Source organism: Salvia hispanica, chromosome 5 (assembly GCF_023119035.1).
Source record: "Salvia hispanica cultivar TCC Black 2014 chromosome 5, UniMelb_Shisp_WGS_1.0, whole genome shotgun sequence".
In the NCBI taxonomy this organism is placed as follows: domain Eukaryota; kingdom Viridiplantae; phylum Streptophyta; class Magnoliopsida; order Lamiales; family Lamiaceae; genus Salvia; species Salvia hispanica.
The window spans coordinates 11,200,188-11,223,778 of NC_062969.1; the positions used below are offsets into that span (position 1 = coordinate 11,200,188).

The following is a 23,591-nucleotide window of genomic DNA, read 5'->3' on the forward strand; positions in this document are numbered from 1 at the left end:
AATTCCTTTGTATCAAACTAGAACATTATAAATAAGACAGTTTTGCAAACAACAGCAGTCTAAGGATTAAAGTCTTGAACGTACCTAGCATATGTTGTAATTCTTGAACAAAAATCAACAAATAATCCTGACTTCTTTTTTATTCTTTCAACTCAAATTAGAAAAGGTAAGAAAGAAGAAAGAAGAATGAGCACTTAGCATTTGACAAATTTGACCAATAAAACCAATAATCAGGTACATTTGACAAGCATCACCAAAATCTCAAGTTATGACAAATAGGTAATAGACAAAGTGTTATAACACAATTAGCATTACAAGTTACATAGAATATTATATTTTACCTATTCTAGCAGCTTTCCAGAAAACCCCTTGAAATCTGCCATAACAAAAACAAAATCAGAATGGAAAGAGACTCATGTTTATGGAGATCATGAAATAAGAGTGATCACATACAGGGGTCTGAAAGATTGAGAACCAAATAAAAAATAATAAGAAAAATTTACCTAGAGTCTAATCTAAAACACCAAAACCAAAAGAAGTCATAGAATGGACCATCTCTATTTGATCAAGCAGCTGGCTTTTTCTCCTTCTTCATTCTTCACTGCATCAAAGAGTTCAAATAATAAAAGCAAGAATATCTGCCAACATAATTAAAGTTAATGATTAGCAGCAACAAATAATCAGTAGTACAGAAACTAGAAAAGACCAACTCTGCTATCAAGTTTATTTAGTTTACAGGGGAATGGTGGTCTGTTAAACTCATATTTCTGTGTGATATCTTTGTGAATACTACGAAATTGTCTTATAAAGCCAAATATAGAAAATTCTTTTTCTAAACCAATTCATTTCCTTATAAAGCTAGGGACAACATGGTTTAGAGTTCTAGAATAACAGTCAAAGATTTGTGTTAATAATAGTCAAAGAAGAGAGCTAAAAAGGATATAAATGGGGTGAGAGTCAGACAGATGAACAGGCATTGGGTGTTTATAAGCATTTAGAGCAGTGGATGAGTATATATTTTGCCGTTGAACAAAGTGATGAGAAAGAAGCAAACATCTGAAACAACTACTATTACCTTTGCATCTTGTTAGTTTTTATTTGACCTGTGCAATAACTAAATCAGAAGAGGCGACACAGAAGAGGCGACACAGTTTTATCTGTGCAATAGCTAAATCAGAAAGGGAGAAGTAAATCTATTCAACCATGGTTTTAGCCAAAAAAAAGAGTCTAGATTTTACTTTACCTAGAAAAATAATTGTCCCATCATCTTAGTTTAGGAACAGAGTTACATAGGTGAACCTGTAACAAATTACTCAGAGATTCAACTAGATTCAATGCTGTAACAAATTACTCAGATTCAACTAGATTCAATGCACCTAACTTTTACACACACGTACAAATGTTGGTGTGTGTGTGATTGATACTCCAAATTTCCATCTCCACAAATGAATCCAACAAAGTCCAATTATAAGTCATGAATAATCCTCAAATACATTTATTCAAAAAAGAAAAACATGTGACCAAATGATCAATAGACACCAGTCCTAATCATACAAGACAGGGAAAACAAAACTACAACAATGCCAATCAGTTTGCATCCAACATTCATCTTAATCTTTAATCTACGAGCAAAAGCAATGCAAACAAGGGCATTCTGCCGAACATGCATTCTACTGCCAACTGAGAAATGTTTGTGAACAACACAAGCTTCTAATGCAATGTATACTTGATAGTTCATAACTTGGTTCTCATGTATCATGTAGTTTGGATTAAATTTTGCACTTTTTGGCAGATTTTAAACCCCAATCGAACTAAGAGAAAGCCTTCAGAATTACACTAAAAAGTTAATAGTGCTAAGATCAGCCATGATTACAGTGAGCTCAGTATAAATAGTGAAGGCATAAGACATAAGAAGGTTGAGCTAAATTGCCACATTCCCTTTCCTCAATATGTAACCGATACATCAAATTAAATGCCCTAGTTTCTACACTAAACTGTAAAACAAGATTTAATTAGGATATTTTGTTTCCTACTTTCATTAACATCATCATAATCATCATAGCCATATAAAAATTGCAACAATTAAATCACATCAAACTAAATATTAGTGCAAGCACACTCAATCAGAGTTGGAGCTACACTCAATCCTTCCATTCTAAATCACCAACGGTAAATCCCTTGGTAATCCATTGGTAAATTCCGATGGAAATTATGTGGTTGGTAATTAGCGTTTTTTTTGTAGTGTCATAGTCATGAGAGAGTTCTACCATTGCCAATTGGGGATATGAGTGTAGGCATAGAACAAGAACAAGAGAAAGGTAATGATTACTTACACACTATAATAAGTTGCATAAACTCTTTAATCTGTGGACTAATCATATTATGGTTTTTGTGCTGTGATACATCTGGAGCTAAAACTAGAGGCCCTACTTATATGACTGATATTTGGGGTCGCCCACAAAATCTACCACCCATTTCTATTGAATATAATGAATTTGGTCAACCTATAGGTGGTGACCAGAGTAAGCTTACACATTTTTTAGGTTCAATAGCAAGAAGTGGTCTGCATTGTCCACTAACTGTTAAAAATTGGCATGATATGCCAAAGGAAAAAAAAGATGAGATGCTCGAAGTCGTAAAGGTAATACATTTAAGGTTATTTAGTTTATCATGGTTTTTCCTATGCTTTGGGATTGATTATACCTTTTTCAATGACAACATGTTTGTCAATTATATCTAGATATTTTTAATACTGGTCGGCTTTGTGTATTGTAGTTACGATTTGATGTTCCCATCAGTACTGAGAATTGGGTATTGACCTCCATTGGGACTAAATGGAGGAACTGGAAGCATTATTTGAAAACGAGGTATTGGGCTGATGTACCTATCGAGTATATAATACATGACATGGATGATAGAGTTCAAGAAGATCAATGGATTCAACTTCTTTCTTATTGGAAAACTGAAGATTCAAAGGTTTATTCAAAATCTTCCCTATATATTGATAACTCAATTTATGCTATGCATTCACTTTTTTTACTTGCTATTAGAAAACAAGCAAGAGAAACAAAAACGCTCGAGAACAGAAGTTAATGAATCAAAGAACCGGAAAGACGTCATTTGCTCGAGTGAAAGCGAAATTGGTAATATTTTCTTTCTTATCTATTTCATTTCATAATTGATTTTACAACATGTTAATAAACTGATAATTTACATTTTCCTAGACAAAGGAACATGGAAAGTGCCCATCGCGTGTCCAGCTATTTAATTCATGTTATGTGTCTCAGAATGGAACCTCAAGTACTGATGTCTCAAGCAAACTTGTATGTAATGATACATTTGTTCATTTTATGAAATATATATGAAATTTTAATGTGTGCATTAATTTTAAAATTTTTGTAAACAGACAGCGATGGTAGAATGTAGTGATCAGCTCCCTGAAGGTTCTGAAGATGCTATTTCTCCAAATGATGTATTTGCACAAGTCATGGGGAAAGATAAGCCAGGACACGTAATGATGATGGGGCAAGGAGTATGCCCCTCGGATATATGGAATGGAACTTCTAAGTGTACATCAAACCGTTTACTAATGGAATACAAAGAGAAGAATGCTCGACTAGAGGCTATGCTTGAGACACAACAAAGAATTTGTGCTTCGCAAGCACACAAAGGGCCAGATCTAAGAGTTTCTGAGTCGAGCTCACTGAATCCTACTTCAACTGATGTTGATCAGGTATCTTTGCTTTTAATTTTTATACAATTTTGAAATATATTACATATTAAAAATGGTTATTAATCTATTTTGGTTTTTTGGAGGTTGGGGTGTATGTTTCTCTCCGGAGTATTTTCACAAACAAAGTTGTTGCTAAAGGATGTATTTATAGCATCGATCCAAATACAAAAGTTGGAGGCCAAGCATTAGGATTGAATTGGTGTGAAATAAATGTTAAATTTGTAGTTGAACCTCAGGAGCAATTGATCAGGCCCTACGAGAACTTTCAAGAGTTGTCTCAAACAGTTGGTCATATGATTGCTTGGCCACGTTCTTTGGTATATTTTATCAATGGTTTATCAACAAATGATTAACTATTGCATTTTAGTTTTATTCTTATTGGATATCATCACTGTATATGTAGGTGACGCCTATTGAGTACTGATGATTTCTCGATTTACATTTGGATTCCAGGTACTCTAAACTAAATTAACTAATTATATTATTTATATGATCAATCTTGGTTTGTGCTTTTCATTATGTTATAGTATAGATTGATTTTGAGGTCTTCCCATATTTTTTGTTTGTGGCATTTTACATGGTTGCTAAGTAGTACTAACTAGCCTAAGTATGATACCCAAAGGTGACTTCTTTCTGTTATGTTGAGTTCTTGTTTTTGGAAGTCTGCAATAAAACATGGATAACCTCTAAACGGTAATGATATGAATTTTTAAATTTAGACTTATAACATAGACAAGTATAGCTTTAATTTGCCACTGGTTTCACTAATTTATGACATTGTATGAGTTCGGAATGAATTTTACAAACATGGCTGATCTGTTGAGTTCCAGTTTTTGGCAGTCTGCAATTAAACATGAATAACCTCTAAACGGTGAAGATTTGGATTTTGAAATTTTGTCCTTACATCACGTACACGTATAGCTTTAATTTGCCACTGGTTTCACTAATTTCCGACATTGTATGAGTCCGGAATGAGTTTTACAACATGACTGTTCTGCTGAGTTCTAGTTTTTGACAGTCTACACTAAACCATGGATAACCTCTCCAAGGTGATGATTTGGATTTTGAAATTTAAACATTGTAACATAGGCAAGTATAGCTTTAATTTACCACTGGTTTTACTAATTTCGGACATTGTATGAGTTCAGAATGATTTTTCAAATTGGTGTCAAAATTCTGGAAATTTCTGAATGCTGAAAAAATTGTTACTTGTATACTTAAGTGAGAAATTGTTGTTGAGTTTATACTTGTGACCATTCATTCTAATTTGTAGTGTTTCTAGTCTTGTATTCTCTATACTTTTCTTTGTTCATGATGGAAAATGCTATATTGGAGTTATAAATAGGTTGTTTATGCATTCAATACTTTTGTCGTTGTAATGTGTTTTTGATATTTCATATATGTGGCTAGAATTTGAGATTTGAATAAGTTAAGAAAGTTGTTTTCTTTTTATTTTTTTCTCTAGTGATTTCTTAAAATTATGAAATTTTATTGTTCCAGGCTATGCAGATTGTTCACATGATAGAAGAAGCACAAGACAATCTATGTACCTACACATATGCCATGGTCTTTTGGATGGATTAGAATTTTATAATTTTAGTATTAATGATGTTTTATGTAGTTGATGTGGAACCAATGTACCTAGAAATATGTTATGTTCTTTTGACAGATTAAAACTTTGATATATATTCAGTTTGACGTTTTATTCCGAAAGAGCTTTTAAAATTTTGTTGGATGCTTATAAATTTTGCATATTGAAAAGGAACATGTAAATTTAAAGTATTTTAATGATAAAACTGTAATTTATAAATATTTGAAGGATCAAAATATAATTATAGAAATATGTTGGTGGAAAACGTAAATTCCATAAAATACAGGGGGGAAATATAATTTTGAATATTAATTATTTATTTAAATGGTGAAACTGTAATTTATAAATATTTGAAGGATCAAAATATAAATTATAGAAATTTGGTGGTAGAAAATATAGATTCCATAAATGTAGGATGAAATTGTAATTTTAAATACTTATAAGTGGCATTTTGTAAATTTTTTATTCTAGACGTAGGTGCAGTTGTAAAACTCATATTGTGGCACTTTCTAATGCCACTACACAAGGATTTTCCTCTCACTTTTACGTGAATTAATGGAAGGTATATCCTGGCACCAAATTTCTTAATACACATTACATTAATTCACTTTTATCAAGTGCCATAACAACTAAAATGTCAAAAAAGTTTATTTATACTTGCACTTTTGAGTGCCATTAAAGACCTTTTTTTTATTAGAATTGGAACTTTGGCCAAGCCTGCAAAGTGTGGATGTGCATCAGATTTGTATTACATATACTCTATTCGTTTCATATTAATTGAGTCATTTTACTAGTTTGGAAAATTTCAAGTAAATTGAGTCATTTCTATTTTTTAGCAAAAAGTAATAATCTTTCTTACTTTATTCTCCATTCATCTTTCTTATTTTATTCTCTTTTACTTTATTTACTATCCACTTAGCACACTATGCTTAAAATCTGTGCCGAAAAAAAATGTCTCTATTAACAAGGAACGGATGGAATATATATTACGCGAATAAACACGAATATTGTGTTTTCAAATAATTGCTGATACCAAACTACTACATTCAAAGTTTATTCATCTCCCGTTATGATTTGTAAGTCTATAATTTTAGATAAATTGTTTGTATATAACACCGTAAATTTTGGAAATTATAGAAAAACAAATTTTTAGTATAAATTCGTCACTAACACGATTTTTACTAAATGACGAGTTTTTTGTAATGAAATAAACTCAGGATTTTGCACAATATTTTATACTAGTTCAATTTACTTCCAGATCAAAATTGACTCAGCAATTGAAATAACATCGTGGGATGTAGCTATATATGTTATTTTTTTCTATGTTATTTTTTTTTAACATAGCTTCTTCACCACGATGTATATCAGCTATCAATTGCAATTAGTATAACAAAATGGTTGGCATATAAATTTTATTTATTTTGGGGTTTTAAATTATGACAATAAATCATAGTAAAACGATAGGTTTTATTACTACTTAGGTGCCATGTGCTTTTCTTAGTTGATCTAATTACTTGTACAATGTCACTTTTCTTAGTTGATCTAATTACTTATACAATGTCACGTTTATTGAGAGGGCCCCTTGAAATTTACTCCCTCCGTCTCATTGAAGATGACCCACTTTCCTTTTTAGTTTGTCCCAATTAAGATGATTCATTACTTAAAATAGAAACACCTCTCTCTCTACTTTATTCCCTCTCTCTTACTTTACTCTCTCCTCTCAACACACAAAATAAATTTGCATAAAATCCCATGCCGCCCGAAATGGGTCATCTTCCTTGAGACGGAGGGAGTACTTTTTAAGAAAACGAATCTCAATTCTTAATACTCCCTCCGTCCACGAAAAATAGGAAACATTGTGAATGACACGAATTTTAATGTGGAATTGATAAAGTAAGAGAGAAGAGAAAAAAAAAAGAAGAGAGAAGTAATCTTAGTAGAATGTGAGGTCCATATTATTAGTAGAGAGAAGAGAAATAAGTAAGAGAGAAGAATTGAAAACTTGTCTGTTTTAAATGTGCTCTATTTTTCATGGACAATAAAAAATGACAAATGTGCTCTATTTTTCATGGACGGAGGGAGTATATTACTCTCGCGGTTCGCTATATTATTAACTACAATTAAATGATAAGCATAAGATCTTGAAATCAAAAGCTAAAATCATTCAACTTGAGTATCAATACTATGAACAGAAAATGTCAATTAAGATATTTATATCAATTAACAATAAAGTAATTATAACTAACTTTTAAAAAATATCTCAAAAACTTTAAAAGCATATAACTATCTCAATTTAAGTTATTTTTTCACACAACATATATCAAATTAAAAATAATTTTAAAAGGATTACAATGAGATCCCACATGCATATGTTTCGAAGTCAAAATTTGAAAAAAATACTTTAATTTTCATATATGTGAAGAAGCAGTTTTATTTCAACATGACTTACATAGTGTTTGTACAATGTCAATATGAAATTGTGTTGATATTGCCATATCTTCGTGTTGATATATTTAACATTGAGTTCCTAAACCCTAAATTTGATAGTTGGTATTATCTTTTAAATATTAAAAAATAAAAAATGAAATTACACATAGCAAATTATAGATCAGATCTCTAAAATTATACATGATTTAAAATTAACTATAGTTATCAATTAAGGGATGAGTTAGCAAGTAATCGACTCTGGGGTCCTAAAAAAGATTACTCTTCCTGGATTTATTTTGACAAGTTTAAATAGAAAGACAAAAAAAGCTGTTTGTTGTTTTAAATTTGGAAAATAAAGGAGAATAGATTGTTGAATGTTTTAACTACATATATATTGGCTGATACCAAATCATTAACACTGATGACGAAGCAATTGAAATGTCATCTATTAAATGCTAACATAGATACCACACCACGAAGTATATCAGCTATCAATTGCAATTATAACAAAATGGTTGGGCAAATAAATTTTGTTTAATTTGGGATTTTAAATTATTAGTACTACAATATATCATAATAATACGATATGTTTTATTAATTATTTAATTTTTTGAATATTTATTCAACAAATTATGTAGATATTTATTTTTTTAAATAAGAAATTTTTTCAATTTTCTCTTGTAATATAATTAATGAATGAAAATGATTCTTATAATGTTTAAATGTCCATCAATGTATATTCAATTTTCCGTTATCAGAATAAGACTCGAGAGTTTCTCCTCTAATTAATTGGCATTACGGTCAAAAAACGAAGAAAGGAAAAAAGAAATACGAATGAGAAATATTGGATTTTCACACTAATGGACATTATACCAAAAAATAAAATTAAAAATTAGGAGTTATTATATGCTAAGTAGTGGAGTAACTAGTAAGCAATGCAGCAGATTAAAGTAAAAAACAAGGAGGTAAAGAGAGTTGTTGAGAAAAATCAAAGTTTAGATAGTTACTTCCTCCGCCTCATAAAGATTATCCCTTTTTTCCATTTCCGTCCGTCCCACAAAATTTGTCACATTTCACTTTTTACTATTTTTAGTAGTGGATCTTATATTCCACTAACTCATTCCTACTCACATTTTATTATAAAATTACTACATTACACTAACTTTTTCAACTCACTTTTCATTACATTTCTTAAAACCCGTGCCTGGTCAAAATGGAAAGGATGAGGTAAATTAAAGAGAGAGTGGAGAGTGGTGTCGAAGAAAACAAGTAGATATATAGTGGAAGTGTGAAAAAAAAATCAACACAAACACATGAGGATCGATCAAGAATGGATGACATAGACATGATACTCATCCACAGAAATCCCCGTTTCCATATCATCCGAATATGTCCTCATCCGAGCATACCCCCGCGCAGACCGGAAAACGCCGTTGCCTCCGACGATCGGAAACTCCCTCTCACCCGACTGCGCGTCGTATCTCCCCATCATGCTCAGCGTGCTGCCTTTGAACTCCCCCTCGGTGAAGACTAAATTAAACACCGATAAGAACGCCGAGTTGCTCACATCGACCGCAGCGTACATCCCCTGAGATCGCCCCACCGCCCTCGAGCTCAGGTTCGGCCCCTCCGCCAAGCGATTATCGATGACCACCACCTCGCCGAGCCTGTATCGGTAGGTGTTGGTGGTGGCGGCCTGCGCAACCACCACGGCCGTCGCGTCTCCACGGGCGGCTTCGTATGAGTACAAGTGAAGGTGAGTTAGCCGCTCTGAACTCCGCCGCATCTCTCTCTTGGAGTTTGTTGGGAGGGAAATGGCTAAGGAGAGGAGGATTATGAGAGAGAACAATGGAGCTCTGGCCATGTTTGGAGAATGATCATGAATTTTTTAGATAAAAAAATGCATTAGTAACCATGAGATTTGAACTATACATACACCATTAATTAAATTCGTGAACTGAATGAATATTTTAGGCTTTTGTGCGAATTTTTCAACAATTCGATTTATGGCCAGATTTGAACTGACTAAACAATTGAAATGAAATCGTCTTAAGTATTACTACGAAGAATAACATCTATCAATTGCAATTTTATTAATAATTACGTGTCAGGGATTAATCAATTGCTAACTAATTACCAATCCCAAATTGAGACCAATTTTCAACCATTAGATTAGAAGATCTTGTGGTTAATATAATGCCAAGTGTAATATATTTTAAATTTAAATAATTATTAATTAAATTAAAAGGGTATTAATGTCAAATCCTATATGTAGTAATTATAACTAACTACTTTCTCTATCCTCAAAATCATCTCAAATCTTTAAATTTACGTAACTCTCTCAATTTAAATTATTTTTTCGCAAAAAATATATCAAATTAAAGATAATTTAATAAGGATTCCAACGAGATCTCAATTGCATATGTTCCGACGATGTTCGGGTGATAAAATTTGATAAATTATATTTTAATTTTCGTACATGTTGATAAGCAGATTTATTTTCAACAAATGCAACAAAAAATCTCAATATATTGTAGGCAAAATCTCAATATTATACATGTCCAATCTCAATAAAAATGTGTTGATATTCTAATGTCATATTGTTGATATTTGTAATACACAATGTTGATATAAAAAAACACTCACGAAAATTATCATATGATAACATAATGACGATATTACCCTTTTGTTGATATTTTGTTTACTATTTATTGAGATTTTGTGAGCTATAATCTCATCCACTCATTTTAAAATCCAAGGATAGAAATTTAGCCTTAATTTTATATTAGAGTGCTATAAGTATTAGAATAGGACCCTTAGGTGTCATATGCCTTTCTGTAGGCAATATGGCAGATTATAGTAAATTAAATAGAGGTGAACAAAGTTGTACTTAAAAGCAAATTTTAAATAGTTATAAATTATGGTGTGGAGGAATGTCGAATTCACCACATTTGGGAACTTTTAGAGAAAAAAATTAAAATGTAATACAGAGATTTGGTTAAATATAATATATACACATAATTTTTTGTAATTAAATATTCTATCCATCTAGTTTTGGATAATAAATAATAGAAATGTCAATATAGGAATTTAGATCATAATTTATAACAAAAAAACTTTTGCTCTCATTTATATTTATGATATACAAGAGGAGAGTTTTGGAGAGAATAACAAAAAATGTCATTAATGTCATTATACAGATTCATAATTTATACATAGTACAGTATGATTTTTATAGATAAATAATTACATTCGAAAGAACATGCAGAATATGACATACTCTCTTTGGCCTCCGTCCAAAAAAAGCTATCTCATTTGTGGACGACATAGTTTAATAGAAAGGTGAATAAAGTATGAAGGGTGAATAAAATATAAAAGAAAATGAACAAAAAAATAAAGTAAAATATGAGAGAAAAATAGAAAATATAGATAAATAATAGATATAAGTAACAAATAATCCTCGACATTAGACCAGAGTACATCAACCACCATCTAGATTTTGAGTAAGCAAAACCTAATTATAAGTTTACAACTAACTTATAGAAGTGCTTTTCATTTATTTAATTATTTTATTCTAATTTTGCTTTTCAGTCTTAAAGGCAAATTAGACCAATTATATTTATTTTAATCTCTCTTTTCATTATTTCTCAATTTTTAAAACTTATTTCTCTCTCTTAATAAATACTACTCCCTCCGTCCTGATATTTTGTTATATTTTTCTATTATCGTCCGTCCAACAAAATTTGTCACATTTCACATTTTACCATTTTTGGGAGTGGACCCCACATTCCACTAACTTATTCTAACTCATATTTTATTACAAAACTAATACTTTAAAAGTAGGACCCACATCCTACCAATTTTTTCAACTACATTTCTTAAAATCTGTGCCGATCAAACTATGATAAAATTTGGGGGACTGAGGGAATAGTACTCCATCATTTTATACTAAAATTCAACTGATGCCTAATTTGATGTTTAAAATAATAAATTTATTTCTTCATTTTATTAACATTTAATTTTGGGAGCAAAAAAAATTAATCCTTTCATTGATTTATTTTTATAATTTTTGTTAATTTACATATATATTATCATTGTTTCTGATAGTATGAAATTAAAGTGCATATCAAAAGCTGGTGCAATGAGAAAGAAGACATGTACTTTATGGTCAGTGATTTAAGAATTAATGAATTTTAGGTCAAAATTTGTTGACAATTACTAGTTTTGCAACGGTGCCGTAAAAATTTGGGAACATTTTTGTTTAGTTGAGAAATGTTCATAATCAAAACTCTGTAAGATGAATCTATTGCAATTTCTACTAGAACAAAAACAATACGATCAAATATAGTAATATTTCATAAGTACAACAAACAAGTACTTCAACATTATCCATTGTACTCCATCCGTCCATTGTACTCCATCCGTCCTACTCAAATGGCCATATTCTTGAGTGGCACGAAATTTTAGAAAGTGTTATTAGGTGGAATAAAGTAGAGAGGAAAAATATAGTTGAATATTTTAATGAGGAGAGAGGAGGTTATTTCCAAAATTGAAAAGTGACCATTTTGATTGAAACAAACAAAAAAGAAAAAATGACTATCTTGAATAGGACGGGGGGAGTATATTTCAGTCGTACAACAAACAAGTACAAGATTATTCATTAGTATATAAATATATATATGAGTTTGATAAATAATCAAACACAAACGCAGACACAAACATAGACACATACTGAGGATCAATATATTTATATACTCCTAGTATATAAATATATATTGACATCATGCTCATCCACAATAACCCCCCTTTCCACATCATCCGAAATTTCTACAATCCGAACAAACCCCCTCGCACCCCGGAGACGGCCGGTGCCGCCGAGCACCGACATCTCCCTTACAGCCAACAGCGGCGTATCCCGCCCCATCACGTTTAGCGTGCTGCCGTTGTACCTCCCCTCGGTGAAGTAGTAATTGTACACCATTAATTGGGCCACATCGTCCACATCGGCGTACACGTACATCCCCTGAGCTCGGCCCACTGCCCTCGAGCTGAGGTTCGGCCCCTCCGTCAGGGGATCGTCGAAGACCACCAACCTGCCGAAGTTGTATCGGTAGGTTGGGGTGGTGGGGGCCTGCGCCACCACCAAGGCCGACGGCGCGTCGCCACGGATGGATTCGCGTAGGTAGAAGCGGAGGTTAATTAGCCGCTCTGGCCTCTTGAAGACTTTTGTAGAGAATTGTTGGGAGTTTGTTGGGTGGGAAATGGCTAAGAAAAGGATGATGATGATGAGAGATAATGTTGGAACTTTGGCCATGCCTGCAAATGTTTGGAGGTGTATGATTAACGATCAGATTTCAACTCTATATATACTCGAATAAACATCAACCTCGTGTTTTCAAATAGAGTTGGTCGGTACCAAACTATTACTACTACTACATTAAATGTTTTATGTAAGTACTCCTATAATTTTGGATAAATTGCTTGTAACACTGTAAACTTTTTGGAATTTAAAAAAAAAAGAAAAAAAGAAGCAAATTTAAAAAGTATAACTTCGTCTATTAGAAATGGGTCACTCACCCCTTAAAAGGCCTTTTAAGGGGGATGGTTATCCACTTATATAGATTAGATTGGATCATCACCAAGTTGATGTGGGACAAAATTGAGAGAATTTAACACGCCCTCTCACGTGTGGGTCGGAAAGGACATCGGTCTTCCATCACGTGGGTAGGCAATGCAAGAGATATGAGAGAACCATCATCAATGTGGGCCAGAAAGGACATCGGTCTTCCACTCGTGAGGTAGATAAGAAATAAAGAGAAATCCATCATCGACTTGGGCACTGCTCTGATACCATATTAGAAATGGGGCCAATTTCTAATATGGTATCACAGCAGTGCCCAAGTCGATGATGGTTTATCTCTTTATCTCTTCTCTTGCCTACCCACTTGATGGAAGTCCGATGTGTCATTCCGGCCCACACATGAGGGAGCGTGTTAAATTCTCCATATCCTTGTCCCACATCGGCTTGGTGATGATCCTAGCTTCTCTATATATATGTTGATAACCTTCCCCCTTAAGAGGCCTTTTAAGGGGTGAGTGGCCCACGTATGAAACACGATTTTTATTATATATCCAACTTCTAAACATTGAGCACCAAGCATTTTGACAATTGAAAGCATCTCATTAGACGATAATCATATTATGACGAGTTTTTGTGCAAATTTTTCACCAATTCGATCGATTGCCAAATTGCAAATTTTGTGTTACTCATTTTTTTAGATAACATAGCTGCTACCTCACCACGAAGAATATCAGCTATCAATTGAAATAATAACGAATTAGTTGGGCAGATAAATTTTACTATTTAATTTGAGGTTTTAAAGTATGACAATAAAATCATAACAAAACACTAGGTTTTATTAATTAGGTATCATGTGCCATTCTTAATTGATCTAATTACTTATAAAATGTTAGAGGTCCCCTTGAAATTTACACTTTTTACGAAAACGAACCTCAATGCTTGTGGGATGAAGAGGTTTATTATTCAGGTTAATCTTTTTTCAACCAATTATGTGGATATTTATTTTTAAAAATAATTAAAGTTTCCAATTTTCCATTAGTAATATAATGAAATAAAATAATTCTTATGATGCCTAAATGTCCATCAATATATATTTTTATCACACAAATATTCCCTCCACCCCAATTAAGTTGAGTCATAACTTTATGACATAGAGGTTAAAAAATTGTGTTAAAAAGTGGGAGAAAGGAATACAATAGTAAAGATAAAGAGAGAGAAAAGTAGGCGATGAGATAAAATTAGAATGATTTGTAGTGGCGGAACTAATTTTCGCCACATTTATGGGTAATTAAAATTTGCCACTGATCCATGGGAATTTCGCCATTAGATTTTTCAGCGGAATACTATTCTGCCAATATTAGTGGCGGACTTTCCACCACTAATATTCACAGCTAACATAGACAATTTTTGTAGTGTTCGTATCTTTTTTTTTATAAAAAATAACAAAGCTCCCTTACTATGAAAAATAACAGGTATCAATTGCAATTATTACGAAATGGGTGGACAAATGAATTTTATTTGAAGTTTTAAATTATGACAATAAATGATAATAAAACGTTTATTAATCAGGTGTCATATGCCTTTCTTGAGGCAATATAGCAGATTACATGAAGAAAAGGAGTTAAACAAAGTTGAAGCAAATTTTAAATAATCATAAACTATGTAGTGTGGAGAAGTGTCGAACTCGACACTTTATAAAAGAGAACTTGTAACACCCAAAAAAACGGGTTAGCAGAATTCGTCATTTTCTAGAAAATTTGTGAATTCAAAATTTTACACGAACAATTTGGTAAGAAAATGATGATGATTAATAATTTGTATTGTAGTAAGATAAATATACGAAATACTTAGTAGGGATATATTGGTAAATTCACATAAATAAATTATATACTCTTAATTATATAGTAAGGCAATTTTCGATGATTATCTAACCCAAATTATGTCTTTGGAATAAATAGGAAAGTATAGAGAGTTTAAGTAAGAAATGGATTAGTATTATAATGCCATTTGTCTTAAAATATAGTCATACATTTTTGGGTACATGTGTCTTAAGTAAGGCAATTTTCGATGATTATCTAACCCAAATTATGTCTTGGAATAAATAGGAAAATATAGAGAGTTTAAGTAAGAAATGGATTAGTATTATAATGCCATTTGTCCTAAAATATAGTCATACATTTCTGGGTACATGTGTCTTCAATATGATAGAAAACAAAAATGAAACCTTCTAGAAGAGTTGAGAAAGGGACGAAAATTGTTAAAGAATACAATGATGTATTCTTGTCTTCATAGAATAATTTAGAAAATTAAATAAAGATTAATAACAGTTCATAAAACATGGAATTTTCTAGAATGGGAGGAGTTGGCTATAAATAGCCCAAAGCCCTCATTTTTTTGGGGCTTTGGCACCCCATTCCTTTCTTAGCATGGTTGGCTTGGCCACTTTAGCTCTAAGTAGGGAGTGTTATTTGAGTTAATTTAAATAATTTAATCAATAAATTATGATTAAGAGATTAATGTTGTGTTAGAATTTTAATGTGATATTTAAAGAGGTTTTACGAATCGATCCCTAAATTAGCATAGGAGGCCCGGTTCCATTCGTCTAATTAGGAGTGTTATTATATAGTTTAATTCATGTTTAATATATCATGTTTGAATAAGTAGTGATAATTATGTTACGGAGTTTTATTGTGATAATTACGAGGGACTTCGGTTCCCATCCCTTTTCTTAGCATGGGCGGCTCGGCCCCCTGTTAAGGGATTATGTTTTAATTATATTGATATGTTAAATTATTTAATGTGATTTAATTAGTAAAATTTTGGATATATAACTAATATGCTTAAGTTTTGACGGTTTGATCATGAAATTAGGATTTTAAATGAAATAAGAATACATGGGATTACATAATTAATCTTGGAATTTATTATGGACATGCCCAGGATTATAGTTGGGTCTGATCGGTCCCCACGCGGGGGGAAAATGATGATATATTCGAGCGGGCCACACGCGGTGGCAATTTGATAAGTATGTTGGTGCACCAAAAATATTTTGATCGGTCCGCACGGCGCGGAAATGTATGATATACGATCGGTCCACACGCGGTGGAGAATATGATATGTCGATTGGTCCCCACGTGGGGGAATAACGTGATAATTGCCCTTTGTGGCCTCCGATTTGCTCTTTGGAACCTCTGACATGGTTTTGCTCTTTGGAGCCTCTAATATAGTTTGCTCTTCGGAGCCTCAGACATGGTTTTTGCTCTTCAGAGATTAGTACTACCTATATCAGGAATCTGGTTATCGTTGGAGATTCGGTTTCCAAGATCGAGTATAATTAGCGGTGCATACGATGCTAAACGGTGTCCTATGATGGTAAGTGGAATTGGCTAACATTTTATGAAGTTGTCTAAGGTTACATAATATTACCTGATGATATATGATGTGATTACATGATATTTGATAGTGATTGACATAATATGATATTATAGTGTGTGAAAATTATGTGCTTATGCAAAATATATTCTATGAATGAATTATATCAGAACTAAGAATGCAAAATATATTCTATGAATAAATTATATCAGAACTAAGATAGGAAAAAGAATAGTTATTGGAAATCATCTTAATCACTTAGGATGAGAGTGGCTCTAGTAATAGATATTTTAATTTATCATATTTAATGGTATCAAATTGTGGCATCTCCTATTCGGTCAGTCGTCGGACAGATAGAGGGTGTTACAGAACTTTTGGAGAAAAAAAATTAAAATCTAATTATAGAGATTTAGATCATTATTTTTATATAGTTTTTATAATTAAATAATCTATCCATACAATATCACGGACGCCTTTTGGAGAATACCATAAATTTTAAAAATATTATTACTGAAATTAGATAATACTAGTAATTTATACGAAAAACTTTTTTACTTTCCTATATTTATGATTAAATAAGGAGAGTTTATAAAAAAAATAATAGAAATATCATTATTTAGATTTAGATCATAGTTTATAGTAAATACAATTTTGTATAGATAACTAATTGAATTTAAATATTAATTAATAGAATATAAAATAAATGTAATAAAATTGGAGTGGAAATAATTCTTTTAATTCTTGTAGTAAGTTTTAATATTCTCCCTATGCCACTTTAAACGAGACTCTTTCTACTTTTAAATTAATGACATTAACTTTTTAAAATAAAAATATCACTGTCTCTACTTATTCTCTCCTATTTTATTTTCTTTCTCTAACTCATAAAATAACATTATATGATTTTAATTTAATGACAAGAACTCGATATGATTTTAATAATTATAATATGTACTCGTATTGCGGCATAGTAGTATCAAATATATTTCTCACATTGTATATTTGTGTCGTACAACAAACAAGTAAGAGAGTATTCATTATATTTAATTTAACGTATATAGTCATAGAAGTGAGGATCAAGGGTGAAAGGCATTGGCATAGACATGATGCTCATCCACAATAACCCCCTTTTCCCAATCAACAGAATATGTCTTCAGCCGAACAAACCCGCTCGCTAACCGGAAATAGCCGCTGCCGCCTACCACCGGCATCTCCCTATCAGCCGACAGCGGTGCAAATCCCCCGAGCACGCTTAGCGTGCTGCCTTTGAACCTCCTCTCGGTGAAGAAGTAATTGTACACTATAAAGAACCTCGCGCTGCTCACAGCGGCATCCGCGTACATCCCCTGAGCTCGCCCCACCACCCTCGAGCTCAGGTTCGGTCCCTCCGTCAGGGGAACGTCGAAGGCCGCCACCTCACCCAACTTGTATTCGTAGGTGTAGGTGGTGGCGGCCTGCGCCACCACCACGGCCGTCGTGTCACCACGGAGGATGTAGTGTAAGTAGAAGTGGAGGTGAGTTAGCTGATCTCCCTTTGTTGGGAGGGAAATGGCTAAGAAAAGAAGGATGATGAGAGAGAACGTTGGAGCTTTGGTCATGGCTGCAAATGTGTGGAGTTGCATCAGATTTCAACTGCATATATACATACACGAATAAACATGAATATGGACTGGTGTTTTCAAATTAAAGATGGTTGATTACGAACTACTCCCTCTAGTCCCTAATTCCTATCACCAGTCTATCTGACCGACATGCTTTTTAAGAAATTGTTTGAGATTATATTAAACCAGAAAGACATATTGAGTTTCATTTTGAGTGTTGTGTTGTTCAATTATTTGACTTTATTTATTTTACAAGTTTTCATAAAAATGATAAGTAAGATACTCGGCAGAATTCATTGCCATTAATAGTAAATTATAAATTACTTTTAATAAAGATCAGTCGAAAATGATAAAATGAGACTTTTAATGAGTATCAAAGGGAATGGTACATTAAATTGTCCGTAAAGCATTCACAATGGGATGACTCCCGCCACATCATCATTCCCTTATTTTCTGTATCAAACAATTACTCTTACAAATATATAGACGGTCTCTCCCCTCCCCTTTCACATTCGTTACGTTATTAATTCAAAATTCATACTGTAATAAATGCATAATGATCACAATTTTGAAGTATACAGTTTTAATAATAAAAATAAATACATACAATTTTAGATTACTTTTTAAGTTCGTGACAAGTATGATAAAATGCTACGTAGAAAATCACGTTGATTTAGTTGTGCCAAATCAGATGAAAAATAATGCACCGAAGTTGGTTGCATGTGGTGATGCCATAGGAAATAACAAACAAAATGTAAAATTTGTGATATTTTAGACCAATCTTAAAGTTCGTGGGAAATACCAAAATTTGAACAAAGTTCATGGCTTTAGAGACCAATATTTCTTTATTAATTTAGTCTTCCTTTGCTCATTTATTTGGTTATACAACGTTGTACTCTCTCCGTCTCTGAAAAGTATGGATATTTGATTCGGCATGACTTTTAATATATACTCCCTCTGTCTCTCATTTTGTGTATCAGTTTTCTGTTTTAGTCCATACCATATTAATTGTCCCATTTCATTTTTACTACTTTTAGTAGCGGAATCTACATTCAACTAATAATATCTACTTACATTTTATTTTAAAAATAGGACACACATTTTACTAACTTTTTCAATCCATTTTTTTACTACATTTCTTAAAATCCGTATTGGGTCAAAGTGAGACATATATTGGGGTAAAGACAACTGCAAGTAGAATTAATATGTGTGATCCACATCATTAATAGTATAGTGTAATGATATAAGTTATAAATAAAATGATATGTATGAGTAATGTGTTGTTTAACTATTCTAAAATTTGAAAGTTCATACTTTTCAGAGTCGAGAGGCGTATTAGAAAATGGAAATTTGTGTCACTAAATTTCTATCTAGTCACCGGCGAGCTAGTGGACGTATTACCAAATTATGCAATCATGACTCGGTATCTTCAAATTTTACCATTAGTGACTTACTTTTGCAACAAACTGAGAATTCTAACATAATGAATCGTTTCCAGTTCGTGTTAATTACATAAGAACGGAAATTTGTTCATTAGCGAAGATTAGCCCAATATATTATTTTCTTTTGATGTTCCTTCTTTTATTGTCAATTGCGTGCAATTTGAGAGCCTACGACACTTCGATTGATAAAAGGCTCGCGATGCAAAAATATTTTTGTAAAAAACACACTCCTAAACCACCATACTGTTAAGGATAATATATCCCTGACGAACCGGCGGAACGGAAATTACAACGTAAAGATATGTTAGGAAAATGAAATGTATTAGCTTGGAGGACAAGAAATATATTAATTTGGTGTCCAAGAATATTTGGAGCACAAGCTTTGTAATGCTCTATAAAAGGGTGTCGTATTATAAGAGAAAATTATAAAAGCATTATCAATCATACAACTCCTTTCACTCCTCCGTCTCTTCTATCTCTCTAAGTTACGCCAGATACACCATTCAAGATGGTATCAGAGCAAGGGTGAGACTCAAAGTAGTCTCATATAGGCCTGCTTATTCGGCCGGTTCTGGTTCTAACCGGACCGGTTGACTGGTTAACCAGTTTTAAATTTTCATAAATCCTAGAAACGGAATCGGAACCGGAACCGATCGGTTCCGGTTTGGAACCGGCCGGTTAAGAACCGGTCGATTCCGGTTCCGAACCGGAACCGATGTGTAATTTTAATCCAAATTTATTTATAATTTTAAATAGTTCAATACTAAAAAAGTAATAATTCAACATCTAGAAATATAACAAATAATACCTAAAAATTCAAATAAACTACACAAAAAATAAAAACCAACAATATAATAATATTCATATATGGAGTGATGCCAAGTGTAGTAGGTCGGACTAGTTTATGTTAGCAATATTTTAATACAAAAATAGGAGTTCTAAACTTTAGCAATTTTTAAAAAAAATACTCCCTCCGTCCCACTTTAGGAGTCCCGGTTGAGTTCGACACGGGTTTTAAGAAATGTAAAGGAAAGTTGGTGAAAAAAAATAGTTGAATGTGGGTCCTACTTTTTTATATTAGTTTTATAATAAAATGTGAGTGAGAAAAGGTTAGTGGAATGTGGGGCATAGCGCTATTTATAGAATATTCCAACCGGGACTCCTAAAGTGGGACACCCAAAAATGGTAAACCGGGACTCCTAAAGTGGGACGGAGGGAGTAAGTTTTAAAATTGATTTCCATTTTCCCCTTTCTGGCTAAACAAATATTTAATGGAATTTCCAATACTAATTGATCTTGTTGTAACTTTTTGGTTTATAACGGAACAGTTAATAAATAATTCACAAACATTTTAAAATCGTATGTTAAATGAATTGTTACATAAATTTGCTATAAAGTTAAATTTTAATTGTATGAAATGATATTGTATTTGTATAAATTTTTTGAAAATTAAAAATAAACTTCAATTAAATTAGATTTATTAGTATTTTAAATTAAAAAAAAAATAAAGTTGAATTATAATCCGGTTCCCGGTTAGGAACCGGTCGGTTCCGGTTCAGAACCAGAACCGGTTTTATTTAAAAAGTTGGAACCGGTATCGGAACCGAAATCAATTTTTTCGGTTCCAGTTTCTCAAGTAACCGGCCGGTTCTGGTTCTGATTCCGGTTAACCGAGAACCGGGGAACCGTTTAAGCACCCCTAGTCTCATCACTGTCTCAGATCAATCTCAAACCCTTTAACCAAAACCCAGCAGGTCCTGCCAAAACCAGCAAAAATGCAGACATCGAAGAACAACCGAAACCCACAGAAACAGAGCAATTCGCTCAATTGTTTGCCGAATTCATGTGCACAAGTATTGCGCAAAACCAGAACCAAATAATACCCACCACCACTCCAGATCTAAAACGAGAAACATATAGAATTGACTCATGCCTTTAGTCATCGGAGAAAAACTAAATGGAGAAAACTACCCTCTTTAGGTTATCCTCATGAAGGCGGCAATCAGCGGGAGGGGGATGATATCTTGCATAATTGGAGTCCCACCCCTCTCCGGCACCAACTGACCAAGCCTTTGAGAGATGGCAGCAGACAGACCATTGTATTCACATGGCTGACTCAAAACGTGGAACAGAGGTTGGTAAGCCGATTATCTCAATATCTGACGGGTAAAGAGATGTGGACTAGCCTTGAAGTCACATATGCCAGTGGAGGCGACAAGATCCTGATATACGACCTGTATACAAGGCAATCACGATAAGACAGAAGGAAGAATCACTTTAGGATCTATGGACGAAACAGAACGATATATGGATCTCCATAGATCGAAGGCATCCAAATCCGATGAAGTACGCAGAAGATATCAACATATACAACATTGTGAAACAAGAACAGAGACTGTTTCAATTGTTGTTAGCCCTAAATGGAAAAATGTGAAAGCATCAAAAAAGAGATACTAAGGGTAGAACCATTCCCCTCGGGGCAGGCCGCGTACGCTATTCTCCGACGAAAGGATGCCAGGTCAACCGTTCTAGAAACAGAGAACACCGGCACTCAAGGTTGTGACTCATCCATGGCCGAACCAGGCGACTCACCGCAATCAACCCCAACGGAGCAACGACAAAACCGGTGGCGGATGGAGCAGGCCGCCCGAGGAGCACAAATCGAAACTAATTTGTTCTTATTGCGGGAAGAAGAAGCACACCCATGAAACATGATTCGAACACCACGGCTACCAGTAGTGGTGGCAAGAGAGAAAAGCCAAACCGCCGTCAGCACCGGTAAGGGGAGGTCGTGCTGCCGCAGCAGTAGGTGGGGGAGAGAGTACACCGGTCGCCACCATCGGGAGAAACCCTGGGGCCACTAACAACCAAGGAGGGGACCAGGGAACAGGAGTAACGAATGTCGGCGTAGCATCAGTCGCCATAGGAGGCGGCGGCGCAACGCCTCCGACTGAGGAATCAGAGGAAATGGAGACGCCGAATTTGGGAAGAGATAAATTAGGGTTTGAGAATTTATTCTGAAACCCTCAACTCTCTACACTGTCAAATAATACACCCCAAACTTTGGAAAATACAAAATACCACCCGTCTGATCTTGGAAAATTGAAAACTGACCCCCGCACTCCAAATAATTCCCATTTGAGCCCCACGTAGCCGAAGAATACTAAAGCAGACCCTAAATTTGGTTAAAATTTCCAAACAACCCCATTACTTTGTGAAAACAGATTCCAAATACTTGAAAACCTGTCTGCCTCGTATGCTCTGTCTATTTCATCTGAAAGTAAAAATGCTAAGTGGATTTTTGACTGTGGAGCCACTGACACTATTACATATGATATTTCTGATTTATCCGATATGCATAAGGCACCAAAAAGTCATATCCAGACTGCTAACGGATAATTTACCTCTGTGGAAGGGAACAAGAACGGTCAGAATTTCATCCAATCTGACTTTGTCTAATTGCTTATATGTTCCTTCCATGTCACATAAATTGTTGTCCATCAGTCATGTGACAAAAGAATTAAACTGTACTCTTCTAATGCAGCCAAATTTTTGCCCTTTGCAGGATATCGTGATAGGGAAAATTATTGGACGTGACATTGAGCGGGATGGACTGTATTATGTGGACGAAATAGCACAACAAGGAACCACGTTGCTTACTCACGGAACTGCTGATAGAGAGGCTTGGTTGTGGCACCGTCATTTGAGGCATCCTTCCACGGGTTATTTCAAAATTTTCTTTCCTAAATTCAGTCAACATATATACTATGAAACTTGTTTGTTGGCCAAAAGCCACAGACATTCCAATAAATCCAATAATACCCATGTTAATTCTCTTTTTTCGTTT

At 33.5% G+C, this 23,591-nt stretch overlaps 3 protein-coding genes and 1 long non-coding RNA gene across 5 annotated transcripts; all 4 read right to left on the reverse strand.

Moving 5' to 3' along the window:
- On the reverse strand, positions 1-2,152 carry LOC125187584. 2 transcript variants are annotated; one of them, XR_007170629.1, is made up of 3 exons: positions 1,244-2,152; positions 504-1,103; positions 1-376 (listed from the first exon to the last, which is right to left on the reverse strand). It is a non-coding gene; the product is annotated as an uncharacterized LOC125187584 (long non-coding RNA). The 2 variants fall into 2 exon arrangements; XR_007170628.1 differs by having other exon boundaries at positions 504-1,157.
- Positions 2,153-9,075: 6,923 nt separating this feature from the next.
- LOC125189410 (dirigent protein 1-like) lies at positions 9,076-9,615 on the reverse strand. The gene has a single exon (XM_048086690.1). It carries the CDS (start codon positions 9,613-9,615, stop codon positions 9,076-9,078), a length of 540 nt encoding a protein of 179 aa, XP_047942647.1.
- A 2,883-nt stretch (positions 9,616-12,498) lies between these two features.
- On the reverse strand, positions 12,499-13,065 carry LOC125189411 (dirigent protein 1-like). Its single transcript, XM_048086691.1, has one exon. It carries the CDS (start codon positions 13,063-13,065, stop codon positions 12,499-12,501), a length of 567 nt encoding a protein of 188 aa, XP_047942648.1.
- Positions 13,066-17,777: 4,712 nt separating this feature from the next.
- On the reverse strand, positions 17,778-18,299 carry LOC125189412 (dirigent protein 1-like). The gene has a single exon (XM_048086692.1). It carries the CDS (start codon positions 18,297-18,299, stop codon positions 17,778-17,780), a length of 522 nt encoding a protein of 173 aa, XP_047942649.1.
- Positions 18,300-23,591: the final 5,292 nt, after the last annotated feature.

Coding starts and splice junctions, on each gene's coding strand:
- LOC125189410 (XM_048086690.1), bottom strand. CDS start 9,615: ATGGCCAGAGCTCCATTGTTCTCTCTCATAATCCTCCTCTCCTTAGCC.
- LOC125189412 (XM_048086692.1), bottom strand. CDS start 18,299: ATGACCAAAGCTCCAACGTTCTCTCTCATCATCCTTCTTTTCTTAGCC.
- LOC125189411 (XM_048086691.1), bottom strand. CDS start 13,065: ATGGCCAAAGTTCCAACATTATCTCTCATCATCATCATCCTTTTCTTA.